General features: G+C 52.5%; 12 protein-coding genes across 12 annotated transcripts; 5 read left to right on the top strand and 7 right to left on the bottom strand.

Moving 5' to 3' along the window:
- Positions 1-227: 227 nt before the first annotated feature.
- Positions 228-989, top strand: LTS14_001594 (uncharacterized protein; the record flags this gene model as incomplete). Its single annotated transcript, XM_064834303.1, has 1 exon — positions 228-989. The coding sequence occupies one exon, from the start codon at positions 228-230 to the stop codon at positions 987-989; it is 762 nt and encodes a 253-aa protein (XP_064698167.1).
- A 232-nt stretch (positions 990-1,221) lies between these two features.
- On the bottom strand, positions 1,222-2,727 carry NUF2 (kinetochore-associated Ndc80 complex subunit nuf2; the record flags this gene model as incomplete). The annotated part of the gene is made up of 3 exons (XM_064834302.1): positions 1,222-1,335; positions 1,397-2,575; positions 2,629-2,727. 3 exons carry the CDS (start codon positions 2,725-2,727, stop codon positions 1,222-1,224), a joined length of 1,392 nt encoding a protein of 463 aa, XP_064698166.1.
- Positions 2,728-3,577: 850 nt separating this feature from the next.
- Positions 3,578-7,658, top strand: LTS14_001592 (uncharacterized protein; the record flags this gene model as incomplete). The annotated part of the gene is made up of 4 exons (XM_064834301.1): positions 3,578-3,653; positions 3,701-4,555; positions 4,582-6,416; positions 6,471-7,658. 4 exons carry the CDS (start codon positions 3,578-3,580, stop codon positions 7,656-7,658), a joined length of 3,954 nt encoding a protein of 1,317 aa, XP_064698165.1.
- Positions 7,659-8,014: 356 nt separating this feature from the next.
- LTS14_001591 (uncharacterized protein) lies at positions 8,015-9,943 on the bottom strand (the record flags this gene model as incomplete). The annotated part of the gene is made up of 3 exons (XM_064834300.1): positions 8,015-9,248; positions 9,299-9,414; positions 9,470-9,943. 3 exons carry the CDS (start codon positions 9,941-9,943, stop codon positions 8,015-8,017), a joined length of 1,824 nt encoding a protein of 607 aa, XP_064698164.1.
- A 343-nt stretch (positions 9,944-10,286) lies between these two features.
- LTS14_001590 (uncharacterized protein) lies at positions 10,287-12,209 on the bottom strand (the record flags this gene model as incomplete). The annotated part of the gene is made up of 1 exon (XM_064834299.1): positions 10,287-12,209. One exon carries the CDS (start codon positions 12,207-12,209, stop codon positions 10,287-10,289), a length of 1,923 nt encoding a protein of 640 aa, XP_064698163.1.
- A 744-nt stretch (positions 12,210-12,953) lies between these two features.
- On the top strand, positions 12,954-14,416 carry LTS14_001589 (uncharacterized protein; the record flags this gene model as incomplete). The annotated part of the gene is made up of 4 exons (XM_064834298.1): positions 12,954-13,357; positions 13,384-13,514; positions 13,549-14,093; positions 14,147-14,416. 4 exons carry the CDS (start codon positions 12,954-12,956, stop codon positions 14,414-14,416), a joined length of 1,350 nt encoding a protein of 449 aa, XP_064698162.1.
- Positions 14,417-14,728: 312 nt separating this feature from the next.
- On the bottom strand, positions 14,729-15,826 carry LTS14_001588 (uncharacterized protein; the record flags this gene model as incomplete). The annotated part of the gene is made up of 2 exons (XM_064834297.1): positions 14,729-14,810; positions 14,886-15,826. The coding sequence occupies 2 exons, from the start codon at positions 15,824-15,826 to the stop codon at positions 14,729-14,731; spliced, it is 1,023 nt and encodes a 340-aa protein (XP_064698161.1).
- Positions 15,827-17,513: 1,687 nt separating this feature from the next.
- On the bottom strand, positions 17,514-18,545 carry NBP35 (cytosolic Fe-S cluster assembly factor nbp35; the record flags this gene model as incomplete). The annotated part of the gene is made up of 1 exon (XM_064834296.1): positions 17,514-18,545. One exon carries the CDS (start codon positions 18,543-18,545, stop codon positions 17,514-17,516), a length of 1,032 nt encoding a protein of 343 aa, XP_064698160.1.
- Positions 18,546-20,996: 2,451 nt separating this feature from the next.
- On the top strand, positions 20,997-21,878 carry LTS14_001586 (uncharacterized protein; the record flags this gene model as incomplete). Its single annotated transcript, XM_064834295.1, has 1 exon — positions 20,997-21,878. The coding sequence occupies one exon, from the start codon at positions 20,997-20,999 to the stop codon at positions 21,876-21,878; it is 882 nt and encodes a 293-aa protein (XP_064698159.1).
- A 180-nt stretch (positions 21,879-22,058) lies between these two features.
- LTS14_001585 (uncharacterized protein) lies at positions 22,059-22,844 on the bottom strand (the record flags this gene model as incomplete). The annotated part of the gene is made up of 2 exons (XM_064834294.1): positions 22,059-22,737; positions 22,804-22,844. The coding sequence occupies 2 exons, from the start codon at positions 22,842-22,844 to the stop codon at positions 22,059-22,061; spliced, it is 720 nt and encodes a 239-aa protein (XP_064698158.1).
- A 474-nt stretch (positions 22,845-23,318) lies between these two features.
- On the top strand, positions 23,319-24,914 carry LTS14_001584 (uncharacterized protein; the record flags this gene model as incomplete). The annotated part of the gene is made up of 3 exons (XM_064834293.1): positions 23,319-23,822; positions 23,876-23,941; positions 23,994-24,914. 3 exons carry the CDS (start codon positions 23,319-23,321, stop codon positions 24,912-24,914), a joined length of 1,491 nt encoding a protein of 496 aa, XP_064698157.1.
- Positions 24,915-24,951: 37 nt separating this feature from the next.
- On the bottom strand, positions 24,952-25,953 carry LTS14_001583 (uncharacterized protein; the record flags this gene model as incomplete). Its single annotated transcript, XM_064834292.1, has 1 exon — positions 24,952-25,953. One exon carries the CDS (start codon positions 25,951-25,953, stop codon positions 24,952-24,954), a length of 1,002 nt encoding a protein of 333 aa, XP_064698156.1.
- Positions 25,954-26,974: the final 1,021 nt, after the last annotated feature.

Here is a 26,974-nt window from a genome sequence, read left to right as displayed (position 1 = left end):
TGAGAGGCGCTGTAGACTTCCAACAATGTTTATAAACTTTGTCTCAAACCATGCAACATCACTACACATCATAACCCAAGGAATTCGCCCTTCCTGTGCTGTACCATCCTCAAGATCCGTCCTGTCAGTGCTGTTCGCTCGGCTGCTACCTTTGGCCATCATGAGATCAATCAGAAGCTCTATTGCGTCACATCTACGATCTGACTCATGATCTCAGCACTGTAGAGATGAGCCATTTGACGCCACTGGTACTCGAGCGTGTCTCTCTCGACGGTGCTGTACAGTACGTGCTCAAACAAGATAGCGGCCCTTCGGCAGTGATCTTCTGTGGGACGAAAGGCGACTTGATCGAGCAGCTCACGCCGAGGACTACGGAAAACCGACCTGCCAATAAGGCAACAAACGATCATGAGGCCGACGTACCACTATCCACTACCGAACCAGCGCAGACGCAACAATGGTGGGCAGTGCCGACCCTGCAACTTCTGGCCAACTCGCGCTACAAAAAAGTCGTCTTCTGTCCGGACATTACGCATCTACGTGCTTATCTGGCTACATATCGCCTAGACCCTGTGCACCATCCATTGGGCAGCACTAGCAATGGTAGTTTAGCTATCTTGAACCCCGTCAACCTTCATCGCCAGACCTCAGCTTTCTCTGCACAAGGTCTCAATCGGACTCTCTCGGCAGCAGTGGAGGCTGCACATCGTGCGGGTTCAAGGCTGGTGATCGCGGAATGCACACAGCCTCTTCCACCAATACCAGACGCAGATGTGGGCACGGAAAGACCACATGATGAGGGTGACTTTGCCGACCGCAATGAGCCAGCATTAACCGGCGGCCCGTGGGAGGAAGAAGTCTCGATCCTCAACGTCACGACCAAGAGCTTTGGTGTTGGAGAACGAGGTTGGGTTGGTAGGACAGTCAAGCTACGAGCGATTGTCTCGAGGTGGTGTACGTTTGATGACCTGAGTAAGCCAGTTGGATGATGTGGCAGCGCTGCACTCGGGATTCAGACCAAGGATGTCCTAGTGCATGGAGACCATCTTCACGCTCCCCAGAAATGGGTGAAAGCAAAAGTCGTGCTTATGAGAAAGAACGATGTTGTAAGTATATTGAGCTCATGGTAAAGTCATACATTCAGCTGATCAGTTCCCAGGCCTGCACGAGGGTATATGGACAGAAGAAAAAGCCTAAACGTCAGATCATGCCAATTTGTGCTCATATACTCCGCTCCATCTCTGTGATATACAGGCGAATGTGGCTCTCCATCTTCACGTATTCGGCTCTGGCGCTCTGGACTTCGTGCTCGATATTCTCCTTCAAATCGGCCATCTACAAGAGGAGTTAGTAACATTATCATTACACATCGGACCAAATATTGGCTAAGGCTCACCTTCTTCTCCGTCTGCTCAATACGAATCTTCCGCTTCTCGATCTCTTCGTGCCTCTCCTTGCGATCAGCAGTGAGCTCACGATGCACACTTCTCAAATCCTCCATCTTCTGATTCGCATTCGTGGCTTTGGTATCAGCATCGCGCCGCAGCTTCTCGGTCCTCGCCTGCCAGCTCTCAAGCTGTTTCCGAAGAAGTTTCTCTTGCCGCTCTACATCTCGCACAGCATTCGACTTCTCGGATAAGGCATCGCGATTCTTCTGCGCTGCTTGCCCTTCTTCCTCCTCTCGTTGAAGCTCGGTCTGTAGGTCAGCGAGGAGGCGCGTGAGAGATGAGATGTCGTTATGCAGCACTGTAAAGGTCTCGCAGCTGGTCTGGAGGGCTCGTGCTCGGCGGTCGAGGTGGTCGATCTCTGCTCGGTCGGCTGTGAGATTGGAGTTGAGGTCGCGCAAAGACTGCTCCAGCACGGCAGGCGACTGCTCAGTGTATGGTCGCAGTTTGTTCGCCTCTTGCCTCGTGGTCATGACCGTCGTCGTCTTGTCCTCCAGCATCATCTTCATTCTATTCTGCTGCTCTTTGACTCGCTCCAGCTTTTGTGTCACTCTCTCTTGCGCAGTCTTGAGTTCCAGTAGTCGCGTCTTCAGCTCTTGTGATCGCTTCTCTTTGTCCTTGATCGCCTGCTCCACGTTCTGCCTATTCTGCTGCATTTCTTGAAGCTTCTCATCTTGCTCCTGGTTCGATAAATACAGCTGTTCGATCTTGTTCTTGGTATGCTCGGAAGAGTTGTAGTGCTCATCGATAACACTGGTCTGGGATTCGCGGAAGCGAATGAAATTGATGATGTAGCTGAAGATCTTGACAAGTCGTGGTCGCTTAGGTTGGTAGAGGTCCGAAAAGGTGAAGTCTTTAATACCACATTCGAACAAGAGCTTGCGCATTGTAATGAAGAAGCCCATGAGTTCGCGCGTGTCCGGAGTGAAGATTCGATCTGCGTCGTCGCCGTACATTTCACCAGAAGCGGCTTTCATGGCTGGCGCAACGATCTCGCGTGTCGTGTTTGTGAGCAATTCGGCGAACCATTCGAAAATGCGTTGGATCTGCTGAGGATTGGGTTTCGCTAGGTCCTCCACGCTGAAATTGATGCCGATGTCGCTTATACATCCAGCGATCTCTCTGTCGCTCTGTGGAAGGTCAGTATTAGTTGCGCTGGGTATACGACGCCGTTCTGCCATACCAACTGCATGAAAGCATCGCCATCCTCCTCCTTGCGCTGTTTCTGCTGGCTTGACTGTTGTGAGCTGCGCGCCATACTCATTCGAGGATTGAAGTCCATGCTGGGCATCGTCGTGGTCGTAATACAATGCCGTGGGTGTCGATACTGTATCCTGCGGATGTGGATGTTTTTATTGGACTGGCTTTGGCGCACGCGCTTGAAATGTTTACCAAATAGCCGTTGGCGGGGCGGCATGTTGCACAGACCATAAGAGCCGCGCTAACTTCTTGACTTCAACCTCATCCTCTCGAAACACCACTCTCTCATTGACACATCTGTTGACAAGTCATATTCCGCATCCGGACACCGTGGACACGGGCAGTTACAAGGCGTTGAGGCTGGTCAGCATAAATGGAAGATTCTGAACATACGGACGACCAAGCGGAGCCAACCAGACTGAAGCTGCTCTGCTTACCTATGGACCGCATATGTGGACTCTCATCCGCAAGAGGTCAATGTCATGATGCTGGTGGTCCTCGAGGCTCCTGTCATTCCCCTTGCTTATTGCGAGATTCTGTTACGATGGACACAAGTGCGTATAGGGGAACAACTCCCTTCCGAAAATCAGGACCGTCTCGCAGGGGGCTGGGCAGAAGGCTCATTGATTGAAGTCATCGTATCAGGCTCGAAATCCAAGGCGACAGGCAGGTCGCGTATGGTAAGGTTAACCTTTACACATTCTTATACTTTTTCAATTCGCTCCACACCTCACTAGTGGGTGGACAAACATGAGCAGTACGATGGCTCTATCAAACTTAGCAGGTATCTTCTCTCTCAACAAAAGTAAGCTGGCATATAGCTCCGCGCACTTCTCATCGCACACACAATTTTTCCTAACCTCCTGCATCATACACTCTCCATCGCTGTCTTTCTGCAGCATCGTCTGTCGTTATCCTCGCTCGCCGCAATGATGGGCAAGATGCCTTTCACGACGGCTTTGGTGCTTCTTGCAGCGACCACTACACTCGCTCAGACCGGCGACTTCTGTAAGTGTATTCGACGAGTTCCGGAAAGCAGAATTGACATACTATAGCTGCCGCGACAACCCGCACATTGACAGAATATGCCCCAGTCAATTCTACTTCCACGTCATCGATGCTCGCAACAGAGAGCATCACGAGCTCCACCGATGCCGCCACCGTGACTGTCGAAACTACTTTGGAGAGCAGCGAGACGAGCAGCATGGCCTCTCAAACCATTGTCGTGCAGCCTGTGGTGGCTACGACGCAAACAGAGTCATCCAGCGCTACTCGGACGACAACTGTCGTGGAGGCTGTCCAGCCAATCGTGACGACGAGTGCTAGCGGATCGGCTGAAACCAAACAGCAAACTGCCGTCGTCCAGTTTGTGCAGCCAATAGTAACGACGACTGCTTCTGAGGCATCTACAAGCATGACCACAATCGTTCAACCCGTCCAGCCGGTTGTTATGACCACAGCTAGCGAAGAGAGCTCCCAGATGGCAACCACAACTGTTGCCGTTCAGCCAGTGGCAGTACAATCGACCGAGTCACCTTCATCAGAGGCTGAGACTGCCACGACGACTGTCGCTGTTCAGCCTGTGATTATGAAGACGGCTGACACGACCGAAGCCTCGACTACAACTATGACCGTTGCCGTGCCTCCTTTCCAGAATTCTACAACCACTGGTGGCCAAGAGACCGGCAATGCGGCGCCAAGTGGTACTGGTGTTCCACAGAGTTCTCCCTCCGAGGAGACAGCGCCTGTTGTTGCCAATACCACGTCTGCAGAGTCCGTCACCGTAATCTTGACCACTGCAACTCTGAACACCGATCCCGTGACTGAGATCGGAACCACGTCCTCAGCTCAACCATTCTTTCCCAACACAACATCAAGCTCTGTGCCGACCATCGAAGCCACCCCGATGGGTACTGCTGCTGGTACCGCATGCCAGGGACGACTTCCTCTTCCGTGGTCATCGCTCCATTCGCGAATTCTACCGTCGCCGAAACTACAACGCTGGCAGGACCTACCGCAGCTGGAACTGCTCCATTGGTTACCGCGGTCGAGAGCTCAATCTCAAGCACGTCATCCGTTGTGCCACCATTTGCTAATTCGACAGCGAGTGATCCAAGTGCGACTGCTGGACCAACTGCAGGAGGTACTGGCTCAATCGGGACAGCCGTCGAGGTCCCGCTGTCAACGGGCGTGTCTACAAGCAGACCACCTTTCGCTAATTCTACTACTGTCGAGACCATGTTCTCCCCCCCTACAGCTCCTGTAGTCACCACATCAACTGGCACTGCCGTTGAAGTCCCTCTTTCCACGGGCGTATCAACAAGCAGAGCACCTTTCGCCAATTCCACAGATCCAGGCGAGCAATCCACCGCCGGACTTACAGCAGCCGGTACGGGCTTCCCGGGTACTGCTGTGAACGTTCCTCTTTCAACTGGCGTCTCAACTATTGTCCCATCATTTGCCAATTCGACTAGCTCGGAAGCAGTGAATGCCGGCCTTACACCAGTCGGCACAGGTTCGATTGGAACTGGCGTTGAGGTCCCCTTGTCAACCGGCGTCTCGACAACAAGGGCACCTTTCGCCAACTCAACCAGCTTGGATTTTGGAACCGCTGGTCCTACTGCTGTCCGGACAGGGTCTATTGGTACTGCTGTCACCGTTCCGCTTTCGACTGGTGTGTCATCTTCGGCTCCCCCATTTGCCACTTCCACCATCGTTGATCCTGGATCCAACGGCCCAACTGCGGTCGGCACCGGCGATATACTCTCGACTGGAGTATCTTCCGCGGACCCGCCATTCACCAATTCTACCGGGCCGTCCATTGCTACGTCTACAGGCTTCCCTACTGCCAGTGGAGGCTTTGTCACAACACTCAAAGCTGGGACAGGAAACGGAGCCACTTCTACTGGCCCGACAGCTCCTTTCCAGAACAGTACGTCAGGATCTGCTTTAACCTCGGTCTTCTCGACTGGTATCAACTTGCAGACTGGTACAGTCGGTACTATTTCGTCCACCACCTCCAGACCTTGCCCGCCATACACAATTCTCACAAACAAGACGACTACACGCAGGACAAGCACTCGCACCAGCTCTGGTACGTCCATTCCGCTCTCGACTGGCACGGGGGTATCATCTTCCACGGTTGTCACAACCAACGGCACTACTTTCACTATGCCAGCGACTTCACAGTCGGCCATCGGGACAGGCAATATCGATCCAGGCACTTACGCCTACCCAACAACGACGCAAGGTGCTCCGTATGGCAACACTACATCTAGCGTGGTTCGAATGGGCACGGCGCATTCCACCAACCCGTTCACCAACCTCACTACCCATCAAACCATCCCAACTTCGTTCCCTCCCTACCCAACGCCATGCCCATCAGGACACTTCTGCCCATGGAAGTCAAAGGGCAATCACACCGTCACGTCGCCTCCTACAACGACAGGGTCGGTCCCAGTGTGTACCTCAGGCTCTTTCTGCCTATGGAAGACAATTCCAACGTCGCACTACACCATCACTATCCCGACAACGACCGTGGTCTCTGTCACTTCCTGTCCGAAGAAGAGCAGTTCTTGCCCTGCACAGACCAAGAGCACTGTCGTGACCACTACCATCCCAGTAACACCGATCACATGGACGACCGCGCCGCCAAGCTACGTTACCACCACAGTTACCCATACTAGCACTAGTATTGGTTGCAAGGGAAGCAGCTCGTCCAAGACATGCGCAAAGACCGCTTCAGTCTACACTACGACTACCTGTCAGACCGTAGGCCAAATCAAGAATCTGTATTATTTCGAACGCCTACTAACATGAATTTAGTTCACCATCGTGTCTTCTACGATCCCAGTCTGGCCAGTAATGAGCTCTACGGTTCCGACCGTTCCCTCCACAGTCACACCCCCGGTCACAGCTACTTCTTGGTCAACAACTACTGTCTGCCCGAGCTCCAAGTCAAGCTGCTCGAGGCCAATCACGGCGACAGTCAGTACCATCATCACCGTGCCGCAGACAAGCTCAGCCACTACGGAGAAGTCCCAAACCATGAGCGCGATTTCAGCAAGCACTCAGGCAACAAGTTCGCCTGCTTCGTCTTCTGCCACAACATCGTCTACTGGATCTCCTCCGCCTGCCTCTGTACCGTATACCTCCCTTTCGACTGGCACATCAGCGTCAAGAATCCCCTCGTCGGTGGTCAGCGCTTCCACCAGCACAACTCGCATCACTGTCGCTACGGAGACCACGACAAGCACGACTCATGTCTACGCCACCTGGAGCGGTGACTCATCGCCCAGCTTCAGCTACATGCCAAGCACGAGTGAGACCCAAACGACGTGGAATACCGGCGCTGCGCCCAGCTTCAGCTATATGCCAAGCACGAGTGAGATCGGCAAACCATCCTTTCCCGTCGTCTCTGTGCCTACTACTGGGCGGTCTACGAAGCCTGTTACAGTGCCTGGCCCATCAACGCCAGAGTCTGGCCCAGCTCCTACGGTGCCAGCAAGCGGACCAGCCCCATCCGGACCCGAGTCTGGTCCCGTGCCTTCTGCACTGACGTCGACTCATGAATCAGTGCATGCTCCTTCGATGCCATGGAATGCTCCAGCTCCTTCAGGTCCTGCTACCGCCCTAGGCTTCCAGCCAAGCTCCGCGCAATCCGTGCCTGCGCCGTTGACGCCACCGGCTCCTCCAGCTTCTGTGCCAACGCCGTCTCATCCAACATCCGCTCCTAAGCCACCAGCATCGGCACCTGTGCCATCTTGGTCCACGGAAGTCACTCCTGCTGCTCCTTCGAACCCTGCTGTCCAGATAACAGCTGTCAGTGGTGTACCACCGGAGATGACCGGTCCTTCAAAGGCGTCTAGCAGCACAGTAAGCGAGCCATCAGCTTCGAGTACGGTACCACCAGCAAAGCCTAGCTACATGTCCGCTGCTTCGGCCTCGCCTGTCAGCAGCAGCAGCTTCTTTGCTCTATGCCTTGCTGCCGGCGCCGTTATCTTCCTGATTTAGATAACACGATAGCAAGGAACTAGAACGAAGATCATAAAACAAAAACCCAGCCCTCATGGGAGAGGCGATGGTGATATAAAATGCTTCCTTAGGGAGTCCGGCGCTTATGTCACAGCGAACGACGATACCCAGGGGCACTTGTGTTGGGATCAGGAGTTGAGAAATGAATTCATGTTTTGGGCGCGTGGTTAAGCTGTTAATGTATGCTAGTATATGAAGTTGACGGTATTCGATTTCCAGTAAGATTGCTTACCATGTTCAGTCGTGTCGTGCCGTATGACCCCACGCTCCTATCATCGGGCTCGATCGTGTTTGGGAGCTCGACATGTGGCTGCTTGCAATATCACGCCTCAGGTCTACGTCTTCACACTCTTCGGCATGTCGGTGGGATCGTCAGGACTATACAGGGCCTCACAACTCCCAGCCTTCTTCCTCAAAAGCTTAGTCTCCCATGCACGCCTCTCCTCGACCTTCATGAGTTCTTTCCGCAGATCCACCGCAGACTTGATCAGCCTGTTCACCCACTCGATATCGCCATCTACCTTGAAACTCTCCTTGTCGTCCATGTACATCCAGAAATCGCCTTCAGTCTCACAAGCCAAAAGACCATTCAAATTCTGCATTAAAAGCGCCAAGGCTACATTGAACAAGAACGTCTTCTGGCCTGGGAGACATAGCCAGATATCCCAGACCCGCATCAGTGCATCCTCACCAAGCACATTGGAGAAGGCTGTGAAGAACCAACGCATTGGCACCGTCCGCTGCGAGTCTATGCCGATGTCTTCGAGATGTTTGTCAAGCTGCGGCATCAGCTCTTTGATATATGATCGTAGTACTATGACATCTGCGAGTGGACCAGAAAGTGCAGCATCGCGAGCGAAGTAATCCTTCGGAAAGTATTGCTCGACCATGTTGCATAGCAGCCAGAATGCGTCCTCGCTTTGCGGCATTGCAAGAAGTAGATACCCAGCTATGCTGTTCAGACCCTGAGTATAGCCGAGATCGTCATACTTGGCAACAAAAGCCAGCAGTACCTCCTTGAGACGTTGAAAGCCTTTGTTCGTGTAGAAATTGCGAGACTGTGTCAAGGTTCGTGGCACGTCATTGACTATGGCATCAATTTCGCTCTGATCGAGGACATCCGCGTTCGATCGGTAAGAATCGTATTCGCCAGGGTCTACGATGCTCTCTGTATTCGAAAGCTCAAGCCAAAGATACTGCCGCATATGCAGAGGCACGCCAGCCACGACAAGCAGTGTTAAGGCTTTCATCTTTTGCTGGCCCACCAGAGGACCGACAAGACCGCCACCGTTGGTTTGCGCTGCATGGCCACTTTTGGATCGAGCTTTGGTGATGCTGAGCAGGAACTTGTTCCAGGCAGCTTCCTGAGGATCCTGTCTAGCCTCCTGAAGAGTCGGCGGTAGATCGTCTCGGTCATGTTGTGTTGTAAGCTCAACCGGCTCTCTAGTCGTGTTTGTGTCTTGGCGCTTCAGAGTTGAGCCGCCGAACAGGCTGGCAGCCCAACCACTATCTGCGCTCTGTACGCTCCGAGCATCAGACTCGGTACGCTTGCGATCGGCGGTTGGTACACTGCATATATCAGCATTGTTGATGGCCTAAGCGGGACCACGCGGACATACATAGACGTCGAGCGTGGTGAGGCGGGCGATCGGCGCCTGACGGTCCCGCCACCAAAGAGTCTAGCGAGCTTTTGTCCTGCTGTCGGGACTTCAGCAGAGGGCGTGGGGACAGACCGCTGTGCGTCCGTTGGTCAGTATATGTAATCGGCGACACAAGCGGCATCCACGTACTATGCTGTCAGTTTTCGCAGGCATTGCAAGCTCCTCCTCGGCTGCCTGCTGCAACGCATGGCGTCTCTGCTCTGCCTGCTTGATACGCGAAGCAGTGTCTTCGACACGCGCCTTGGGGATCTTGTACTCTTCAGCAAGGCGTGTCAAGGCTGTGATGTGAGCATCACGCTCTGCAAGAAGTCTCGAAAGTCTTCTTACGAGCGCTACTGCACCGTTGTGGTCAATGATCGTCTGAAGTACAGGTGACGGCACCTTAGACAGGGTCTGTGGGTCAGTAGGAGCCTCTCTGGCGGGGTCGTCGAATATGGAAGGACCAATGCCAGCCAGCAAGTCATGAAGAGATGCCTTCGCTCCATGCTCGCCATCCTGTTCGCCCTTCTGTTCGGCTTCCGGGTCGGGAAAGCTGGTGAGTGAGTTCGTGTCGTCTGATGCGAGCAGGTGCTGATGGCTCTGCTGTCTACTGAGGTCTCCCATGACCCTGCTCTAGTGCTCACATTGTGGCGCAGAGAGAAATCTGGGCTGTTGTGAGTTCTCTGTTTCAGGATGTGTGGCGCTGTGGAGAGTGCTTCTTAGCTGATTGCTCGGCGTCCCCCCTCTAGCGTCTGTTTCCGTCATGGTTCTTCTAACGACATCACCTCTGTCTTACTCTAAGCATTTTCAAAGACTTTACATCGACGATATAACAGACTTCTGAGCATATGTGCAGTGATCGTAGGAAAATTCTTATTTGCACTATCTGCAAGATATAGATGTATATAAGATACCTCCTGAACGCCATCGCTATATGACAACCATACAATCAATTCGGCATCAATCATTACAGCTGAGCCTTCTCAACACCACCAAGGCTCTTCGTACAAAAGGACGAGAAGTACTGGTTGAGCGCATCAACTGTGCCACTGCCTTCCACAAGCTTGACAACACAGCCGACATACCCGTCAGGTCGGACAACTACGACGCCACCCTCATCCTCCGTCAGACCCATCTTGGCATGAGCAGCGGCTTTCGCATCAGGTACGCGCTGGTCCCAGATGTCGTCAGCGTAGACATGGTCGAAGTAGCGAGCCAGGATGTCAGGTAATAATGCTCGAACCTCAATGTCAGGTCTCTGTGCGTTGAAGATGGTGTTGAAGGTGAAGAAAAGGCTGTCCGGGTTGTGTCGCTCATGGTAGTTGACTTTGTCGCTATCTGACCTCGTGTATGTCTGGTAGAATGAGCCCTTCTTCTTGAGCCCTGACGCGAAGTCCACGATGGCTCTCTTTGTGACGCTCGGCTTGCCACCGAAGAGATATAGCCGATACGAGCCATTGAGAGGAATCTCTTGCTCGAGATGCACAACGTTCGCATCCGCCACCCGTGTCACGGTAGCTGGGGTCAAGATGCGGCCTGGTCTTTGGGTTGTTGTGCCAGCCTTCTCTGACAAGAACAGCGGGCTCTTCGCCGGATGGTTCTCAGACCAGTTGAAGATGTTCTCGTTATACGCCACACCGTAGCCAGAGGTGAACTCGCAGGAAGCCTTGAATGTCTTTATAAAATCGTTGTCTTCGTGCTGCTCGGCTTGCCCTTGATCCTGGGCAGACTTGCTCACATGGCCGATCTCACCAGCAGACGGCTGCCGCTGCGAGAACAGCTTGGCATATTGTGCATCGAAGTTGAGCAAATTCTCGGCGATAAGCTTTCGTTCGCTCTCATACGACTTGAGGATAGAGCGATCTGCGAAGCCAGACTCAACATGGTGGATCTTCCACGCCAAATTCTGGGCATCCAAGAATGCGGTATTCATGCCTTGGCCAGCCTTTGGCGAGTGAGTATGGCAGCAGTCGCCGCCCATGAAGACGCGCTCGTCCAGAGTATACCTATCCGCAATGCCTTGGCCAATCGGGTAAACAGAGTACCACTCTACGCGATCCCATTCAATGTAGTATGGCGCCATGATCTTTTTCGCCGTCTCTTGGACTTGCTCAGTCGTGGCTGTCTTGCGAGGGTCCCAGTCTGGGTCGGTGGACGATGCAATCTGAATGTACAGCCGTACCATGTTCGCCTCTCGCGGAATGACCATAATTGACCCTGCATCTGAGTGTATCGTGCACTTCATCTTAATATCAGGAAAGTCGGTTCGGACGACACCATCCATCACACCCCATACATGCGCAATTGGGTCCTTGTGTGTGATTCCAACTTTCAGCTGCTCTCGTACGAAAGATCGTGCGCCTTCTCCGCTGAACAAATACTTGGCGCGAATTGTCTCTTGCTCGTCACCATCGACGTGCGAAATGCTGACCTCGACGGGATATTGCTTGTCGACCGCATCGGTATTGAAGCCCGTTATCCTCCAGGGTCGCTGAATCTTGACGCCGTTCTTTTGCAAATCGTCGATGAACACCCTCTCGATCAGGCCTTGGTGGAGTAGTGTCGTGAAAGGATATCTGGCGTCGATGAATTTGGGACATGAGGGCCAAGTACCAGTCCTGTGGATACCCTTCGCGTCTTCCTTCGGGTCCCAGAAAGCAACTTCGAACACCTTCGCAGGCTCGTTGGCCATGATGGCACGCTTAAGACCCATATTCCGCAGCAAGTCCAGTGATCTAGGCTGGATGCCATCGGCGCGTCCAGTGACGGTTGGGACAGGTCGCATATCGATGTGCTTAATCTTGTATCCCCATCGCGCCAGACATGTCGAGAGCAGCAACCCAACTGGTCCTGCTCCAACGATGACAATATCGTATCGCTCGATCGACATTATGGCGAGGTTTCCCAATGCTGTGAGGTGTTGTATGTGCGTAGGAAAATCCAAAGAGAGCGATGTCAGGATATCACAGATGCTGGACAATATAACAGAAGGGCGATGGGGATCGTCAGTGGCAGATCTGTGTAGATGAATGACGACAGAGGATGGTTTGGACCAGTTGTCCAGCCTCCCCACGGCCTACCTTTATGCTGTACAGATAGCCTGCCTAGCTCAGGCGCATCATCACGCTTGAGCACGGCTGAGCACTCGGTGCGGTGTTGGTGGAGTGAGAGTAGTTGCCGCAAAGAGAACCGGTTGTCCGAATGAACGGCAACGCGATACGGCTTTCATGGCTTTGACGCTTAGAGTTCGATCGTGCATCGGCTAGAACTAGCATGGTCTAGAGTGGGCATCCGATCAACTCGCTTACGTACACATATGGACGGGTCGACGACACGGTGAAGTTCCCGCGCTCTGTCGTTTGCTGAATAGATGGTCTTCTGATGACCGTGATCAGCATACGTTCGGTGCCACCCTCTGTTCGGTCGTAACGCGAGAGGTCTTGACGACCAGCGCATCTCGTATGTACAATAATGCCCCACGATTATGTACCCCGGGTCGTCTCCGTTCGGATCCGAACCCCACTTACGACCTCACTCATCCGGAATCACGCCAAAAGTATGTGTAACTGTGAGGCAGTATAGATGCCAGACTTAAGGTCAAGGTGTCGAGAATCCTCCAACGCATCTTGACACAATGGCAGTCTATTTCTTAAATGCGCTTGGTCCAACACCACCGCTTGTGCTGTTCGCAACCCTCATAATCCTACCATTAGCATATTCCATCTACCAACGACGCTTCCATCCCCTGGCCGGTATCCCTGGGCCTCTCTGGGCCAGTCTTACCCGACTATGGATGACGAAGCACTCCTGGGACGGTGACATGAATGTCGTCATGATCGAGCTGCATCGGAAGCATGGCAGTCTTGTTCGTACTGGACCAAGCGAAGTCAGTGTGTCCGACTTGTCAGCGATCAAGCAGATCTATGGTGCAGGCACAAAATTCAGGAAATCAGAATGGTACTCAGTATGGCAAGGTCATCGGAAGTTTGACCTGTTCGGAGAGCGTAATGAACAATTCATGCAACCCAACGCCGACTAGTAAGTCGTGCATATACTATGGAAAGTCTAAGGGACCTTGAGCCATATGTGGACGATGCTGTCAAGGTATTCCTGGATAATATGGCCGAGCGTAGTGGCCAAGTCCTTGATTTGGGCAATTGGGTCCAGTTGTTCGCCTTTGGTATTATCTATGAGAGTCTGTCTCGGTCCAGATCGCTAACGATTGGCAGACGTGATCGGCGGAGTCACATTCTCCAAGAGGTTTGGCTTCATGGATGCCGCTGCAGACGATGGTTCCTTTGGCAGGATCGAGGCTGCCCTCAAGTCAGCCGCGTGGGTGGGCCAGATACCGATACTATACTGGATTCATGACGCATTGTCGCCTTACATAGGGAATCATCTCGGCATTGCGGCTCGTCACGGGAGTCTCCGTAATTTTGCAGTCCAAGAGATCACAGCACGTCAAGATCGAGGAGGCGACCAGCATGACATCCTGTCGAAGCTGAAGGCTATCCAGAAAGCCAAACCACACGAGATGGATGGGAATGGCGTGGCGAGCATGGCTACAAGTAATGTTTTTGCTGGGTCTGATACGACTGCCATATCCCTCCGCGCCATCATATACTATCTGCTGAAGAACGTCAGTTACAAGCAAAGATTGATCAACGAGATTGATACTTCGCGAAGTCAGGGCAGACTTAGCGACCCTGTGAAGCTTTCCGAGGCGGACAATATGCCATATTTGCAAGCTGTGATGTATGAGGCGCTGAGACTGGTAGGTCACTCAGTACGCGAGCCACAGTGATCTTTACTGACAGTCGTGAACAGCATCCTGCAGTCGGCATGAGCTTGCCTCGAACTGTCCCACAAGGTGGCGCCAATATTGCAGAACACTATCTCCCCGCAGGGAGCGTCGTTGGCGCTAATCCATGGGTCGTCCATCGTAACCGAGAAGTGTTTGGTGATGATGTGGAAGCATTTCGTCCAGAGCGATGGCTAGACGAAGACAAGAAGGGCGACATGCATCGTTACTTCTTCGCGTTTGGATCCGGAGCTCGCACTTGTATCGGCAGAAACATAAGTTGGCTGGAGATGTAATGCAAATCATCACTGTTGTCGGAACGTCCAAGCTGATTTGAACTTGCAGGTCGAAATTGGTACCGACGCTGTTCATGCACTATGAACTTGAGTTAAGTGAGCCTGAAAAGGAATGGAGTATGCAGTGTTATTGGTTCGTAATGCAGGGTGGAGTCAACGTACGGGTAACGAAGAGAAATTTATGAACACAATGCGAACCTGTACTTCCGGTATGCAGCGGTCCTACGCTCGGCTTCATCGCTAGAACGCATGAAAAGAACGCTTATCACTACAAAGACAGAAGAAATCGGGCCTCTGTGCATGCATTTCATATCAAGACACGCTAGTCATTGAGATGACATTACCATCTAACGAAGCGATGCCCGTAAATGCGGCCCGGCCGCCAGCAACATTCCTGTTACAGTCATTGTCAGTACCATGACCATGGTGTCTCGAGATGCAATCAGCAGAGGCAGTATGATTGACGTACCCATGCCAGATCGCACGATTGCCGTTGAGAGCCACGTCCAGCCCGCCCGGGGCATACATTCCCATATTCCCGGTGACGTACAGTGGCCCTCCTTTGCGGTACGGTCCACGAATGTCTGAAGCGATGGCGTAGCTCACGTCGTATAGACTTGTGGCGAAGCAGTTGGAGGAGAAAAAGAGGACGTACTTGCCGTCGAGGTACGCAAGCGCTGGCGCTTCGACAACAGGGCCGTCGTCCAAATCGTTGCTTATGAGCTGTATAGGGTTGCCGATCTTGCTGTGGCCATCTGCTGCAACTTGCTGCAGCATGATTGGGGTTTGCACGATCGGCCTGACAGTGTTTCCACAAGATCCGCCGTGTCCAATCGCATTGCCGTCAATCTTGTAGACAACCCAGCGAGTGCCGTCCGCATTGAGGTAGCCAGAGGGATCGATCGCACCGCCTTGCGCTACTGGACAAGTCCATGGCTCGACCTTGGCATCAACATACGGGCCGTCGACGTTCTTTGAGGTCGCAAAGCTCACGCAGTGGAGTTTCGTGTTTCTTACGTATGCAGCGGTGTAGTACATCATGAATGAGCCATCAGCGAGCTGTACAACATCTGGAGCCCAGACTCGAGGGTTTAGAGTGTCCACCCACGGGGCCAGCTTCGGCATAGCGTCGACGCTGGCGCGCAACGTCCAAGTCATGAAGTCGGGAGTATGAGCAATCTGTACGTGTATCGGTGTGCCGTTGTACAGTGCGTTTGTTGAGAAGGCGTGCCAGCCGTCTGCTACACGAATGATGCCAGGGTCTGGAAAATTCTGCCCACCCATGATAGGATGTGCTGTTGTGGCCCTTCTGTGGCGAATAGCATTGTTGGTGGTGTTGGAAGTATACGGTTGCGGCAGAGCAATAGTAATGCCAATGAGCGCAATAGGAGAAAGTAGGAAGCTGTACATGGCGGACAGGGTGGCGCACCTGTGTGCCTGGCCCTAACGTAGTACACTTGTTGCGATGTGGTCGAGTGAGAAGAGGGTAGAGCTTAACAGCAACCGGGCTGTTGAAGCTGGTGTAACAGACAACAAGTCACACTGACAGTGGTTGGAGCGATCTTGTGATATGTGCGCCAGTCGCGTGGAACGAGAAGACTTATACCATTGTCCTTGAACCCACTTGTCCAGTGGCTGAATTCTGGACTCCACTCAAATTTTTGACCAGGAATACAAAGCCGGCTTTGTCGTTTGTCGAGTGAATAAACCTCGATGCTCATTCATTGTCCGTCGACGAATTCGAATGTTCGCCCTCGATCACAAAGACCGTCAAAGCTTAGCGAGAGTTTCTGCACAAGTTTATCCCAACTTGATACCTCCCGTGGATAAGGACAGAGGCATTGTCACTGATTACATGCTGTGGAAATAATGAGGTGAGACGGGAACGGAAGAGAAGTGGGACAACGTACAGAACGCTCGAAGCAAGGCTTGCCAGATCAGCTGAGCTACTTTCCATTCCTTTGCGTCGGGTATAGTCTGACCCCATGATGCTGATACCAAGCATAAGTGTGGCGGTCAAGCCGTTGACAAATGTGGAAGGAACGACATGCGCAAAAGCAGATGTCTATGATGTTGTTCCTTGCAATGTTGCAATTTCCGCACCCGCTGCTATCCGCTCTAGCCTTCGTGCGGCATGGAATGTCAATCTCGCAGCCTGTATGTACCACGACAATATCCTCTCTGAATTGTACGGATCTATCCCGAGTTCTCCATGCGTTGCATTGGGACGCCAACCGCAATCCGCAAGAGCGATGGAAACCGACCGACAGATCGACGAAGATCTTCTTGGTGACCCTTGATGTAACAGTGAAGCTCCTCGATGTACCCGTTCTGGCTATCTGTCTCGAGTTGACTGCTAGAGGCAGTGAATTCGAGCTCAATGACAGCGAATGACGGTCGAGTCTGTTGCCGCTGAGCTCGTGTTGAAGCCACATCCCGCTCCAGGTCGTCGATAACCTCACTCTCATTCGCAACAGTAATGTACGATCCAACAATCATCCAGGCCCAGAGGCAGAGCATATGTTCTCCAGCATCCCATGTTGCATGAGACTAGTCTCAGCTGATTTCCACGAAGGTAATAGCAAAGGCACACAGCTTGTTCAATTCCCTTTCTGTTATCATCTCCGCCTTGCACTGAAGGATCATGCTCTCCCTTTCCACCACTGTCGGTCATGCCTTCCATGTGCCTTGACGCTGATCGGAAAGGTGCTGGAGGTCGTCCCTGGCTTGACAGTAATCGTCGACAGCCTTCGCCGTACGCTTGTTATTGGCCAAGTACAGCTAAATCGCGGTCTCTGAAGCTCACAACACCTATAAGATGTGAATCAAGTCCCGGCGCGTCACGCTTCAGCTCTTGATTCGAGGAATCGCTTCGAACAGGTGCCGTGGCCATCCCAAGGGGGGGCTGATACCTCCTCTGGTTGAGTCCACGGTGTAGAGATCGAAGACAAGCTAAGGCACGAAGGCTTATGGTTACGAGCGTGTTTGTTGCTCCTTTGAATGACCCCAGTAGCTCAGCTAGACATCACGTCTAAATACTTGCGATCAACTTTGATCATTGCCGATTTCGTCACATAGGATAAGCGCGAATAATGACTCAACCTTCTCCAAGTACGTCTTCAGCTTTCACACCCAATTCCTTGCCGACATTTCTGACCACTTCCTTGAGAGACTTACAAGTCGGAGAGTCCGGAAAGTTGTCGAAGAAGCTTTCGCCATAATCGCACGCCATCCCGATCCGACTGTCGAGAGGCACAGCACCCAAGAACGGTATCCCAGTGTCAATTGCCAATTTCCTGCCGCCACCAGTAGTCGCTCTGAAGATCTCGGAAGTGTGCGTGCACTTTGGACAGACAAAGCCAGACATGTTCTCCACTAGTCCAAGGATTCGTATGCCAGCCTTGTGACAGAAGTCAATCTCCTTCCTCACATCCAGCAGTGCTACCTCTTGTGGTGTGGTGACTAGTACTGCTCCATCTACACCTGACTCCTTTAGATAGCTGTTCACACTCAAATGCTCGTCCGACGTGCCTGGAGGCGTGTCTACAACCAGATAGTCCATCTCACCCCACTCCACATCCTTCAAGAATTGCTTGATCAAGCCATTCTTCTTCGGTCCTCGCCAGATTACAGCATCATCTCTATTCGGCAGCATGAACTGCACACTCATCACACCCAAGTTATCACTCACCCAGACCGGCTCCCATCCCGTATTGGTCACATGTATCGTCTCGGTCTCCACACCCAACATCTTGGGTATGCTCGGACCGCAGATGTCTGTGTCCATGATACCAACCATATTCTTCTCATTACTGGCGAAGGCGTGAGCAAGCATGGTGGTGAATGTGCTCTTGCCTACGCCACCTTTGCCAGACAGAACCAGTATCTTGTGCTTGACTCCTGCGAGTCGTTGTGTAATGACAGGAATGTCCGGATCGGGTCCTTTCGGCGCAGAAGCACATATGGCTTGGTTTGGGCAGCCGGCACATGCGTCTGCCTTGCCTGCGAGGTCGCCTTCGGGGCCTGGACAGTGTTCTGGCTCGGGTGCGACGAGAGCAGGCGCCTTCTTGAGGCGAGACTCCAGCGCATCGTCCACAGGCTCGATCGCCTCGTCCATGTATGGCGCCATGATTGTTCAGTCACTGGTGGGTTGACATCAGGTGGCGTTTATGCTGATACTATAGAGAGGATATAGATTGTTGCTTTGTAATGAGGTAGACGTCATAGTGGGGCTTGTAGCCAATGACTCGTGCCCAAACCATCACCACTTCCGACATCATCGACATCTCGCTCCTTGGTCAAGTCTCGGCCCTGCAGGAATCAACCAAGATGCTCTGTAATTGGTCGCGCAGCCTATCGAGGCCTATCGTCCGTGTAGTCTGGACTGAGCGCGTCACGAGAGCTGCTCGACGCAGTAAATCGTTCTTGTCGCCACCATATCTCCTAGACGACTACATACCGCGCTACCAGCTGTTATCGCCACTGCAAGAAGCGAGGAAGTCGTCTGAGCCATATGCTCATCTGCGGAATTGCAATCTTTGTCCGAGACTATGCGGCGTCAATCGTTACGAAAGGCGTGGAACTTGTCTGATTGTGGTCAACACTGTGGCACCTCACTTCGGCGAGGAACCTTGTCTACAAGGCCATCATAGATCAGGCTGCGTCTTCCTTCAGCGGATGCAATTCAAGTTGCGTCTTCTGCCAAAACCACGATATTGCACATCAGAAGAATGGCTTCCATCTGAGCCTCGAGGAGCTGGCCGAGTGGTACATGAAACTACGGGAAGTGGGCAACGTGACCAACATCAATCTGGTCACACCTGAGCATGTCGTGCCTTAGGTCGTGCTGTCAATCCTCCACGCAAAGGAGCTGGGCCTAAAGCCACCAATTGTATACAACACCGCTAGCTTCGACTCACTGGCTTCTCTAGAGCGTCTGGATGGTCTGGTCGATATCTACCTACCCGACTTCAAAGTATGGGAGCACAGCACTTCGAAGCATCTACTCAAAGTGTAGAACTATGCCAACGTAGCCACGGAGTCCATCAAAGCGATGCATGGTCAGGTGGGCGATCTTTGCTTCACACCAGATGGGTCAGCACAATAGGCGTCTTGCTGCGTCATCTCGTCATGCCTGGCCACGAAGAAGAAGGCAAATACATAGTCCAATGGCTTGCTGCGAATGTGAGCACAGATCTGTATCTTCATATCATGGAGTAGTACCATCCGAGGCCTCATGTCGGCCAGAGAAAGCGCACCAAAATCGGCAGAGCCAAAGATGTAGTCAACGATATGATTGTGTCAGGAGGCATTCTTACTCGTCGAGAAGTACAGATCAAGTTCGATATGCGGATCAATCGTCCAGTTGGTCATGACGAAGTGGGTAATGTGGAAAAGGCTACACAACAAGCTGGTTTGTGGCGTATACTGGATGCCGCAGAACATGGTGGATTCAATATTTGAGTCAGGCAAGGTGACGAATATGTTTGCTAAACGACCTATTCGTCCCCAGTCTCGACTGACAAGCAGCGTACGCTACTAAAAGACTGGGATTGTAGAATTCGTTCGACGTATTTCGTCCCAGAATGTCTGCCAAGAAGACGGACGTAGTTGTCGCGACAGTACAAGCAAGGACTAACTTCCAGGATTTCATGAACAAAGTGCAAGGCGATCACGACGTGCTCGAGATTCTGATGGCAGACCTTACACAGTCCTGGAAACGGCTCGAGCCAGATTTGGATGCTTTCGGAAAGAAGTGTCACACTTATGTCAACTACATCAAGATCAGAAACCCAGATACTGATGACGCCAGTACAAGCACATCGGGGGACCTAAGTCCAAGCGACTCTCCGTGGGAACAGGCACGCAGGGCACGGGAAGAGATACTTGCAGCGTCAGCGGTCCGTGACGTCGGCGCGACCACACAACCTGGAAGTCAATGAGAGAAGACGCAGTTGCGGAAGAGACATAGCGGATGAAGACTATCAAGTGTAACAAGCGTCGCGGGAGACTCTGGAATGTGACGGTAGTACTCCTTGCTTGCAGCATTTCCTTTGTCCATCGTCAAGCTTCTAATGTGTCAAACACTAAGCATCGCACATCCTCGCATGGAATCCAGATACGTGGGCTGATCATAGTAAAGCATGTCTTCCAAGATGGTTTGCTGCCATCTCAGACCACATCCGATGTTAGCATATCCCACCAACACTACCATCTGCAGCACCGGCTGTAATCTTGCATTACCGTGGCCGTCCTCTTTGTCCGCATTCAGCAAGCCATCACCCAGCCGGCAAGCAAATTACCGACCCAGCAGTACCATGAAAGAAAGCTCCATTGACATCAAACAAGCCATGCAGTCAGTTGTAGTAATAATAGCAGCCCTCATCTCCTTCTTGTCAGATGACCCTACAAGCGCAAGAGGCGGCCTTGAAGGAGCTGTATCGCAGACTGATACGAAGGATTAACGCAGCATCCAGCACTCCCGTCAAGCTTTGAGACCGCATCGCCACTCACGCAGGTATCCTTCCCACTCAGGCCGGCCTCTTGCGCTCGTCCGGAACGTTTCGCCGCCGACACGAAAATGATGTTCCCACTGGTGCAGCACATAGACATGCTGCCACATCTGCACACCCAACACAACTACTACAACAGCGAGCTTGCAGACGTCCATAAAACTCTTGGTAAGCAATACAAAAAGCTCGCTCGGGCGGAGAGGGCACTGGACCAACGAGAGGAAAAAGGGCTGAGCAGGAAGGAGAAGAAGAAATTGCAGTGGGCCAGGTCAGTGACGAGAAACATCGTTCAGAAGCTTGAGTGGCAGCGAAGGATTGTAGAAGACGACCTACGGCGGTGTAACAATCTCATCGCCTGGCACGAGCCAAGTGTGTATCACCTCCCAACCAAGCCCTGGACTGCGCACCTGCCACAATCACCGTTCACGCCATTCTCGCCGTACAGCCCAGCCGGGCCTAGTCCTTGGCATGCTCCTGCAATGCCGCCACGACCACAATACTGGGATCTATCGGTGATTCGTGAGCGTCGGCGCTCCTCGCCGAATGTCTCCTCCACAGACTCTGGCTTTTACGAGCCAGCCATGTACGGTCGACCCGTTTTTGGAGATCATGCAGACATCGCCATAGATACGAATCACATCTTCGCCCACGAGATCATGTCAGCTTCTGTTTACAGTCCAGTCGAGGGAGCAGCCTTTACGCCTGATTCACGCAGCAAGAAGTCGAGTTTGTCGTCCGAGAAGGACGATGTTCCGGAGCTCGTCAAGTCGCCACCGATCTCTTATGCGAGAGCGGGTGCGGCTTGTGATGTGGATGAGCTGAGAGGACATAGGCGGAGGTTTTCGGAGAACGCTATACAGTTCATTGAAAGTCGGATGGCGACTGCGAAGGATCACCACAGAGGTGCCAGTGTAGGTCCAGTGCCAAGTGACAGAAGGAGAGGCGACTAGGATGGGCGCATGGGCTTAACGTCGAACCAAGTTCTAGAGCTCTGTATCAACATAACGTTTCAATGTGTGCGATCAAGACTTGAGTCGTGTCGGGCAACGATATACGCTTGGAGAACGAGCAAGAACTTGTTGGTGCCACCATGCTAGCAAAATAGGACTCCGCTAGATACCCGTGCTTCCCTACTGCCTCTGGTACGTGACCCTGATAACCTGTTCTCCCAAAGTAATGCCGTTCGTCGCCTCCTTCGCGTTGATCGCCCCATCCTCACTCTCGTACTCCACAAAGGCAATTCCTGCTCTTCCCGGTACCATACGGAGTTCCTTAAACCCTGGATAGCGACCAAAGATTGCAGATAGTGCTTCGCTACCGTAGTCTTCTGGCAGATCGCGCAAGAACAGGATCTTATTGACGGGTAAATACTCGTCGGGGACGACATTGTCCTGGGCTGGTTTCGTGGTCTTGGCAGGGCGTTCTGCGAGACCTTCGGGCGCTGGACGCTTGGCCGCCGCTTTTGCTTCGGCCGCTTCGGCGGCTTGTTTGCGTTCTTTCTCGGCTAGGCGGTGCTTCTTGTGTGTCTCCAGTCCTTGCTCCCCATCCTCCCGCAGCACAGTTGCATCCGATCTCGTCCTGGCAAACTCGAGGCGCAGCTGTTGGCCGAAGACCTCAAAGCCCTGAAGATCGTCGATAGCCTCTTGCGCCGAGTCGACCGAATCGTAGATGACGAATGCCTGACCCTTCCTTTTCAGGCTCTTCTTCGCAACGACATCTACGACGTTGCCGAAGTCGGCGAATATGCCTTTCAGCGAGTCGATGACCGTGCTGACCTTGATGCGCTCGTCGATGTTGCGCACATAGACACTATACACACAGTCAGTATCCGGGACGAGCCACTACGCTTGTTCGTACGATGTGCAATGTACGAACGTTGCGCTGGGCGGAGTCTCGTCATCTCCTGCGTCCGACATGATGGAAGTCCAATACTTGTGCCTTCTTCCTCCGTGAAATGACTGTAGCTTTGTCTGTCCCTATCTCGTTGATATGGTTAATGATCGACGCTGAATTCTCGAGATCATATGAGAAGCGAGATAAGCCGCGCAACCTAATAAAGTGGGCCCTTCATGAGCAACGACTCCGAGCATTCACTTCTCTCTTGCCTTATCGACCTCAACTTCTACGAAACGGACCCGCACATTGCTTGTGCCCAGTCGACCATTTGTGGGCGCTGGAAGCTGCGGACTGATACAATTGCCAAGCACTATCTGCTTTCTACTGAATCTCGCGCTAGCCGAGTTTACATCGTACCTGCATCAGTGACGTCTGCATATGTTGCCGCCCAAAGGGGTAGGTGAATGCTGGTGCAAACGGCAAGTACATTCCCTCCTCCATGTCACACACTCTAGTTTTCTCTATCGTGCTTGCGTGACCGCTGTCAACTCACCATGGCAGGCTCCACGAGGAGCAAGATACTCAATACACTACAGCTCAGTAACGACTACACCATAAAACCAGCAGGTCTCAGATGGCGCAGCAACACCATTTTCATCGTGGCTACGGTGGCCATTGGCCTTTTTACCGATTTGTTTCTTTATGGCCTGGTTGTTCCGATACTACCATTCATGCTCCGTGACCGGGTCGGTCTGCCGGCAGAACAAGTCCAAAGCAATGTCTCTGGCCTACTCGCTGCCTATGCTGGAGCATCGGTGATATGTTCACCACTTGCTGGACTACTGGCGGACCGTATATCTACTCGTCAAGCACCCTTCCTATGGGGGCTGACTGCACTACTTGGGGCCACGATTCTGCTTTTCTTCGGGAATTCTGTAGCAGTGCTGGCAGTGGCGAGAGTCCTCCAGGGCATTAGCGCTGCGTTCGTCTGGACCATTGGATTGGCATTGGCTTTAGAGACTGTTGGACCAGAAAATCTAGGAAAGACGATAGGATCGGTATGCATTGTTGCCCAGAGCCTCCGTGCGACACGACACTCACAGCCTACTAGATCTTCTCCTTCATTAGCGTCGGCAACCTCTTCGCACCTCTGCTTGGTGGCGTACTGTATGAGAAGGTAGATCGCATCGCTGTCAACATCTCTCACAATCATAGTAATTCTCATTCAGGCTGGCTATGTCGGCGTATTCAGCATCGGCTTCGGCATCATTGCTATCGACTTTGCCATGCGTCTGCTCGTCATCGAGAAGAGAGTCGCCAAACGCTACGAGACGAACGATCCCGATGCCGGCGATCGTGAGACCTCAGCCGACGACCAGCAAGACGCGACTCATGATGAAGAGAACGGTGACGAAGACAACGAAGAGCAACCTCTCCTCGGCGGTAAAGAGGAGGATGAAGCATCCTTCAAACTCTCCAACAACCAGCCAAAGCTCGCTCAGTACATCCCGATACTGCCTTGCCTAGCAAATCCTCGACTTCTAACAGCCTTCCTCGTTGCTTTCGTCCAAGCCATGCTACTTGGTAACTTCGATGCTACCATACCAACAGTAGCCGAAGAATACTTCCATGTCGACTCACTCAAAGCCGGACTACTTTTCATGCCGCTTGGTGTGGCGGATTTCATCCTCGGACCAGTTTTCGGATGGTGCGTGGATCGCTTTGGTACCAAGCCGGTGGGCGTATTTGCCTACACTTACCTCGTCCCAGCCTTGATCGTGCTGCGCATACCACATCCTGGTGGTCAGCAGCAGATGCTCCTCTATGGCGGTCTACTTGCTCTGTGTGGTGTGGGCCTGGCTGGTATTGGTGCACCGAGTATCGTAGAGGCTGGAGCGATCGTACAAAAGTACTACGAAGTCAACCCGGACTTCTTTGGCGACAATGGACCATATGCTCAGCTGTATGGACTTAATTCTATGGTGTTTAGCGCTGGTCTGACGTTGGGACCGGAACTGGCTGGTGAGCTGAAACAATTCATCGGATATGGTAACATGAACTTGGTGCTTGCTGGCATTTGTGCTGTCACTGCTATACTCTGCTTCGTCTACATTGGTGGAAAACCAAGAATACTTAGCAGAAAGAGATGAAGTCTTTGATATCTATGAAACCAACCAGAATAGACAACTATCGCTTCACATCGAACACTTTGATCATCCAGTCCGCCATAGCCCGATACGTCTCTTCTTTATGCATCAATCGAGCTTCTTCAAACTCCTTACCACGTGACCCAAATATATCGAAGCCGTGAGTCTCATCCTTAACTCGATCCCATTTCACACCGTCAGCCTCCCATCCATTGCTCGTCACTCGTCTTTCAGCACCAAGTGCCAGCTGCTGAGCCATACTCTCCGCCTCCGCACACAGCAGGTCATGGTCAGCACCAACCAAGTACACATGCTCCGGTAGATCCGCTCGCGCACTGAAGCATGTAGGACTCAGTCGTACATCGTTCTCAAATTGCTCCACTCTTTCCATAGATCCAAGGTAAAGTCTCGATACTTCGTCCAATGCTTTACCCAGGCCATCCGGTACTGTAGGGTCAGGTCGTGAGGCCATCTTGTCTTTCGCCAGACTTCGAAAATCACAACATGGGTAGAGAGCATGCACTCCCAGGAGATCCGACCTCAGACGCTTGTCCTGGCAGGCTGCCAAGACGAGGTTGCCACCTGCTGACCTTCCAGTTAGAATAACTCGGGTCCTATCGATATCGTGGTCCTGGCTATCGATCAAAGCTCGGGAGACCGCTACTACATCTTCGTATCCAGCCGGAAACACATGTTGAGGCGCTTTGCGATAGTCGATGTTGGCTACAACGCAACCAACGTTGTCGGCCAGAAAGCGAGCCAATGGATCATCGGCGCTAGGATTGTTGATCATGAAACCTCCGCCATGAACTTGGATGACGAGCGGAAGTCTGATAGCACTGCAATCATTTTTGGCTGGTAGATAGATGCGGCTCGCATATAGATATGGTTTCGACGGGAGCGCTTTGAAGCTGTCTGGGTATGTCTTCGGAGACCAGTATCGTGACGCTGTGACGTAGTTGAAAACAGTGAAGCCTCCCTGCACTGCAATGTAGAACAGCCTGGACGCATACTTTCTGACGGCTATCGTGATACTGCTCATTGCGGACAGCTGGGAGTTGTATTCAGACGTCAGAGGTACGGCACTTGGTTGTCGATGTGCCTCACAGAACGTCACGTTATAATTCAGACGTATGAGCACTGCAGTAGTGAACGAATGTAAACGTTGACTAGACACTTGTTGGGGCGACGTAACTTGGAACTTTATAGTTGGTGAATGGAGAGCGGACTCGAGGAAAGTCCGCTATTCGCCTGCCAAACGCGGAAGGAGCAGGCACTAAGGATGGCGACCCACAATTATTGCAGCGTTCGTAGAGATACCTCGACCATCCCAATTCACATCATCCATTGTCGAGTAGTACTCAAATCCTCGCACTCGGCTCAGCACAAGCACTGCTGCAACTACAGTCAAGATGCATTTCCTTGATCTACCACCCGAGCTGCGCAACGAGATCTACACAATGGTCTTCGAGCATACAGACGACAAGACCCACGTGCTACCAATACCAAGCCACTACAAAACCAGCACTATCCTCTCTCGCCGCTACTCCGCCCTGCTATCAACGGACCGCCAGATCCGCTCAGAAGCATTGCCGTTCTTCTACAACCAAGTCATCTTCGAGGCCGAGGGCGTCAAAGCAGCAGCAATGTGGCTGCCCACTTTGATAGACCATCAGATTCCGAGCGTCCAACAATTGCAAGTACGGGGCTTATTCATAGCATGTACGGAGGGACTGAACAAAGGAGAGATGAGCAAGGTTGAAGCTGATATTCGAGGGCGGCTGGTGAGTGCGGCTCGGATGCTCCTGGGGGAAAATGCTGTGAGAGTCGTACGACCTGGGACGAGGGGATCGAGTGGGACGCCGCGATACTTGCGGAGGACTCGCAATGTTTCGGCAGCAGCGCACCATATTGGTGAAATTGTTGGAGAGGGTGAAGTAGGCTGTTATAATGTGGGCTACGGAGGTCGGATCCCGAGATTTTGGAGTGGGTGGTCGCAGGCCGAGGAGTATCGAATCGTGATTAAAACGCAGACCTTTGGGATGAGTCGATATCATAAGAAC

The sequence above is a fragment of the Recurvomyces mirabilis genome, assembly GCF_035927965.1.
Source record: "Recurvomyces mirabilis strain CCFEE 5264 chromosome Unknown scaffold_3, whole genome shotgun sequence".
Lineage (NCBI taxonomy): Eukaryota > Fungi > Ascomycota > Dothideomycetes > Mycosphaerellales > Teratosphaeriaceae > Recurvomyces > Recurvomyces mirabilis.
Note: the sequence above shows the minus strand (reverse complement) of the source record. Positions and strands in the feature narration are given on the sequence as shown.